Source organism: Ictidomys tridecemlineatus, chromosome 2 (assembly GCF_052094955.1).
Source record: "Ictidomys tridecemlineatus isolate mIctTri1 chromosome 2, mIctTri1.hap1, whole genome shotgun sequence".
Classification (NCBI taxonomy): Eukaryota; Metazoa; Chordata; class Mammalia; order Rodentia; family Sciuridae; genus Ictidomys; species Ictidomys tridecemlineatus.
Genome location: NC_135478.1, coordinates 108896837 through 108903448, shown reverse-complemented (window position 1 = coordinate 108903448; position 6612 = coordinate 108896837). Strand labels below are relative to the sequence as shown.

Genomic DNA, 6612 nt, shown 5'->3' with positions numbered 1-6612 from the left:
CAGCCAAAGCTCAGCGCTGGGGTTGGGCTCACAGTGCACTCAGATATAGTTTGCCTTCATTGTCATTATTCCAGGTGTGGTGCCCTTTCTATAAAAGCACTGGCTAACTGTCCCAGGCATAAGAAACTTGACCAAGCAACTGAATCTTGAACCTCATGTTGTGTCCGGAGCTAACCTGCCAACTGTGTTAATATAGCTTACAGTGACCTAAAAAGAGATTTTACTATTTTTTTCTAACTGGATGAAAACAACAAACAATATCATTTTGTGGCATGAGAAAATTATATAAAATCCAAATTTCAAGTTTTATAGGAATACAACATACCTATACCTCCAGGTATTGTCTGTTTCCTAATAAGACAGAAAAATTTATTAATTGTCAGAGACTATATGAAATATTTACTATCTGGTCCTTTACCAAAACAAGTTTGATGCTGGATACAGTGCTGGTGCACACCTTGTAATCCCAGCAACCCAGGGGGCTGAGGCAGGAGAATGGAAAGTTCAAGGCCAGCCTAGGCAACTTAATGAGACACCTCCCTCCCCTGTTTCAAAAAAAATAAAAAGGGCTGGAGATGTAGTACAGTGGAAGCTGTACTTTTGGATTCAATCCCCAGTATTAAGTGGGGGTGGAGTAGTTTGCCCATTCTTTGATCTATTTGCAGGGTTTTATCAGTTCTGCTACAAGTTTATCTATTTCAGTAATTTTTTTGTGTGTATGTTTTTGATTTTTTTTTTGAGAGAGAGAGAGAGAGAGAATATTTTATTTTTTGTAGATGAACACAACACAATGCCTTTATTTTTATGTGGTGCTGAGAATCGAACTGGGTCCCGCCCATGCCAGGCAAGAGCTCTTTCCCTGAGCCACAATCCCAGCCTTGTTTTTGATTTGTTGTTGTTGTTGTTTAATTGGGGAGTGAACCCAGAGATACTCTACCACTGAGCTACATCCTCAGCCCTTCTTAGTTTTTATTTTGAGACAGGATCTAAGTTGCTGAGGCTAGCCTCTCAGTAATCTTTTTTTAAAGGTTTTGGTTTTATTTATATGTTACCTTCTCCATTTATTTCTTTCACTCTTATTATTTCCTTCCATCCTGTCTCTACAAGGATGTGTTGCTCCTCTTTATAATTTTTTTAGGTAAATGCCTAACTCATTTGTTTGCAAAATCCCTTTTATTTTCCTAGCATGTAGTGCTGTAAATTTACCTTTACTAATTTAACTGTGTCCCACAATTTTGGTATCATAATATATTAATTTTCCTTCAATTCCAAGGAAGTCCTAATTTCCTTGGTGATTCTCACTTTTTTAACCTAGGAGGTTATAGAGTAATGTGTTAAATTATTTTAAAAATCTACAGGGGCTGGGGATGTGGCTCAAGCGGTAGCGTGCTCGCCTGGCATGCGTGCGGCCCGGGTTCGATCCTCAGCACCACATACCAACAAAGATGTTGTGTCTGCCAAGAACTAAAAAATAAATATTAAAAAAAAAATAAAAAATAAATAAAAATCTACAGGATTTTAAAATACTATCCCTTTAACTGTTCAGTAGAGTATACCATAGTCAAAATGAAGAGATCATAGATGTAGAAGAGATATTTACAATGTTTAAGATGTATGTATGTGAAATTATCTTTTGACTGCACAATAATGCCAGTATTGATCAATAAAGACTATTATCTAAACTCTGGGCTTAAAATTTCACTAGTTTTTTGTTGTTGTTGTTGTTGTTTTGTTTTTTTACTAATACCCTTTTTCTCTTTCTGATTCCCATCCAGGACAATGAATTGCACTTAGTCATCCTGTTCCTTTATCTTTTCCAGGTCTGAGACAGTTTCTCAAACTTTCCTTATTTTTGAAGATCTTGACAACTTTAAGGAGTAAAGGTGAGATACTTTTCAGAATGTATCTCAGTTTGGGTTTGATGCTTTTCTTGTGGTTACACTGGGTTTTTAGAAGAATATGAAAGACATGATGTGCCCTTCTCACCAAATCTTAGGGATACATGCCATCAATGGGACTTGTTGGTTTCTCCTTGGTAAAGTTGCTTTCTTTCCCCTTCATACACTATTCTTTGGAAATTCTGGCTAACTGTCCCAGGCATAAGAAACTTGACCAAGCAAATGAACCTTGTACCTCATGTTTTTGAAGTTGCATCCAGAGCTAGCCTGCCAACTGTGTTGATATAGCTTACAGTGAACTAAGCCATTAAATCCTGCCTACGCCCAGGACAGGGCATGAGGCCTCCTTGAGGGAAGAGTACATACATTACTTGAAGTTCTATTGTAAAAATGATTCTTTTAATTTTAAATTAATCAAAAATAAATATTTTTAAATTCAATGCCTCAGTCATAGTAGCCACATTTCTATAGCTCAGTAGCCACATGTAGCATATTGGCAAGAGCAGATGCAGAACATTTCCATCATTACAGAAAGTTCTACAGACAGCAGACTTAAATCATTAATTTCTCAACCTTTCTTCTTTCTAAATATAACCATTCTTCAGTGTTCATGGGAAATTGTTTCCAGAACTCCATGCAGATGCCAAAATCTGTGGATGTTCAAGTCACTTATATGAAATGATGTAATATGTGCTTATAACCTAAAAAAAAAAAAAGCTCCTAAATTCTTCATATTATCTCTAAATTTTTTATAATACATATTGCTATGTAAATACTATATTGTCTAGGGAATGATGGTGAAGAAGAAAGTCTCTATGTGTTAAATACAGATGCAATTTTTTAAATATTTATTTCTTTTAGTTGTACACAATACCTTTATTTTTATTTATTTATTTTTATGTGGTGCTAAGGATTGAACTCAGGGCCTTGCATGCTCTAGGCAAGTGCTCTCTACCACTGAACCACAACCCCAGCCCCATACAGATTTAATTTTTTTCCAATATTTTCAATCCAAGGTTGATTGGATCCATGGGTACAGAATCCACATGTACAGAGGGCCAACTGTACATGTATTTAGAGATAAATGTCTATGAATTGCTTTAGTTCCATCACATAAATTTTGTGATTGTATTCAACATTATTGAGTTCATCATTTTCCCTTTTCCACTGAGATTTCTTAAAGGAGCTCTGGGCTATTTATATTGAGGACCAGGACTAAGGTAAAATAAGCAAGGATCCCAAAGCACAACATTAAGGAGGCACTCACTCACAGGTTCCTAGAACCTGTCACTTTTGCCCATTAGGCTCCTGTTTGCTTCAACCTAGTCCTAGTTCAATTTAGCTGTATTGTCAAATTTCCAGATTTTAGGAGTTTTATAATGATCTTTCTGTCATTAATTTTTAGCTCAATCTCTCTACAGTCCGTGGTAGCTACAAAAAGCCCTACAACTAATATCATAATTAATGGGAAATTATTATATCTGAATTTGAGAACAGGGCAAAGATGTCCATGATAACCACTTCAGTACACAAAGACCCTGGAATAGTAAGACAATTTAGAACTCTAAAGCTGAAGAAGTAAACACAGATACATAGACTTACGCAAAGTTACAATAATTAAGACAGGGTAGCATTAGCACAAAGAGAGAGAACTGAACAAATGGAATAGAACAGTCCAGAAACATACATGCAGTCACCTGATTTATACAAAATATTCCACTGCAACAAAGTGGGGAAGAAGTGGTCTTGAGTAAATGCTTTTGTTGATTTAGATATGCTTCTGAAAAATATTAAACTTGATCCTATGTTTTATCACATCATAATAATTCATTTGAGATTGCTCATAACTACATGTTAAAGGCTAAAGAGATACATTTCTAAAAGAAAACATAGGAGGAATATCTTTATGTCCTTGATAGTAATTTCCTTAATATACAGGAAGGGCAAATCCTCATATACATATTATATCTTTGAAACCAACATACAGATCAAGATATGGAATATATGTAGTGTTCTAGCAGTTTACTTATACCTTCCCAATTGAAAAATAGAACAGTTTTTAAAAGGTAAGAGAGAATAAGACTTGAAGAATATCTAAGTTATAAACCACATGAAAAATATATTTTCAAGATCATTACTCATCAAGATGCAAATTGAAGCTACAATGTGATACTACAACTTCAAGAAATGGGCAATAGTTAAAAAGACTGAAAGTGTTAAAAATGTTGGATCTGTACCAATGGAATTATCAGTATTGTTGATGGTAATATAAAGTGTTTCATTCACTTTTTAAAGTATTTGACCATATTTACACTAAAAAAAGCTGAATATGTGCAATTCTAGCACTACATCGAAAACAAATAACTACCCATGTCTTCCAGAAAATATACACAAGCTCATAGCAGCTTTATTCAAAATAGTTGAAGAATCAACCACAAAGTCCATCGACTATAAAGTGGATATATAAGACTGTGTCAATTTTATTTAATGGAATTCTAACCAGAAATGAAAAACAGCATGCTACTATTATATATAGCAAGCATGCATTTCACTTTTCAAAAATAAGCCACAGGCAAGAATTTATTGTATGAATCCATTTATTTAAAATTCGTAAGTAGAAAAAACTATAATGGTAGAGGTCAGAGTAGTGGTTACTTTTGTAGAGAGGTTTGAGTGGGAAAGGGCATGAAGATTTCTGAGATACTTCTTGACAGTAAGAAGATAAAGATGTCATGGTAAAACCTGACAGTTGATCACATTACTGGTTAGCATCAGCCACAATGTACAGCCTCAGTTCTACCTTTCACAATTCCTGAAAGTGGGTAGAATATGTTTTTAGCCAGAATCCTGGCTGTAGGTACAGAATATCTAGTGTTTACTGACTTCCTCTTTTTAGTTTTCAAAGATGACAGGCAAGGATCAGTGTTGCTCACAATAATGAATGTTTGTACTTCTTCATGGGTGAGTTGAAGTCTGAATAACAACCTTTGTTCCAGGAGGCAATCCCTCCAGTGGTACTGGCTTTTTAAATGTTTGATGATTCTTGGTTTTGTGCTCTATTTCCTCCTTCGAAGTCAAAAACTGTAGCCGGCACTTGGGACATGAAAAGAGGTTCTTCTTGTTCCAGTGCTTCCAACAATGATTCATGTATGGATTTGCCATTTTAAAAACTTTGAGACAAAACAGACAAAGCAAATTCTTAGTGTTTTCATGGTGTGTTCTAAAATGTGTTTCCACATCAGCAAAGGCTGATGATCTGTAACTGCAAATCTGGCACACATAGGGCATTTCCCCAGGCTTATGATTGTCCTTCATGTGTTCTAAGAGAATCTGATCTGTTTCAAATGACAACTCACAAATTTTACAGACAGCAGAGGGCTCCTGAAAAGTGTGTACACTGTTAATATGATGTTGTAGTTGGAAGGGAGTGGGAAACTGCCGATGGCAGTGCTGGCAGGTAGTGTGGGTTTCCCAGCTGTCACCCCTCTGCTTCTCAAGTTCCAAATGATGCTTCATGTGATTCATAAACTTAACATTTTTTAGAACTTTCAAGCAGCTAGAGCATTGAAAGGTTGTGTGAGTTTTCTGTTCTGGCTGCCCATCCCCTTGATGTTGTCCATAGTAAAAGTCACTAAGTGACATGATTAAATTTCCTTTCTTGGGATCAAAGGTCTTGTTTTGACTTGCAAGGCTGGAAAAGCCTGTTTTTATCAGTCCTTCAGAGTTATTTCCTGGGCCTGGATCTCTAAGAACAAAAGGTACCTTTTCATTAGCAGGAGGCCAAGGAGAGGATGTTCCATTCTGAACGTGACTTGATAAGAAGTGAGTACTTTTTGAGGGTGTACTTATGTCTTTTGTAGGAGAGATATCAGAAGAGGCCATAGTTGATGAATGTGTACTTGGGGTTTTATTCCTGAGTTTAGACCTTTTTGGATTTCTGCTGTCTATATCTGAAGTAGAAGTTCTCTTTGAATCACAAGAACTTTCAACCTTGCCTCCTACAGAAAGTGCAACTTTCTCTAGACACCGAGTCCTTGAAGGGAACAAATCTGATGAATGGGGAGGAACAACTTGTGGTGAGCTCATTCTATAATCAGGTTTAGAGGAAGACTCAACAGTAATAGGAATATCTATTGAACTCTGTTCAGACTGAGCAACTGGTGTGATTGCTGTGGCCATAGGGGTCACATGCATTGCAGATTGAAACATTTGTGCAGGATCTTGACTGAGATGGCCTTTCTTTCTTCTTGAATATGAGCCTGGGTTGACTCTGTTCAAAATCTTTGAAATAACTGGTTTTGAGTTTGAAATCATCCTGACAAAGAGAATTTCAGCATCTTCATTTGCATGTTCCATCCCAATAAAAATCAACTCAGCATCATTATCTTTGTCTATCTGATTGGATTCTCTCTGATGTTTCTTCAGTGGTTTTGGTTCTTGTTCCTCACGAAAGAAGTGATCCGACATTTTGTAATTGCTTTTTGATTGAAGCAAGTGGTGCATTCAGTTTTCAGAGCTGTCTTTTTATAAATTGCTACCTAAGTACAATCATGTAAAAACATTATTTTAAAAGACATCATTTTACCTTATTTAATTCTCCTTTAAACACTGAAGTAACTATTAATATCACTACAATATTTTGCATATAATAAAACAAGTTTGAACTATTTGGGGAGTTGAAGGTAGCTGGGGTCGAAATCATGGCCTCCTGCAT

The 6612-nt window shown here is 36.0% G+C and overlaps 1 protein-coding gene across 1 annotated transcript; it reads right to left on the bottom strand.

The window, feature by feature from the left end:
* Positions 1-4544: 4544 nt before the first annotated feature.
* Positions 4545-6401, bottom strand: LOC101976518 (zinc finger protein 280A). The gene is given in 2 exon segments (XM_005341380.2): positions 4545-4847; positions 4849-6401. Coding segments are annotated over 2 exon segments (1731 nt in total). The 3' UTR covers positions 4545-4669.
* Positions 6402-6612: the final 211 nt, after the last annotated feature.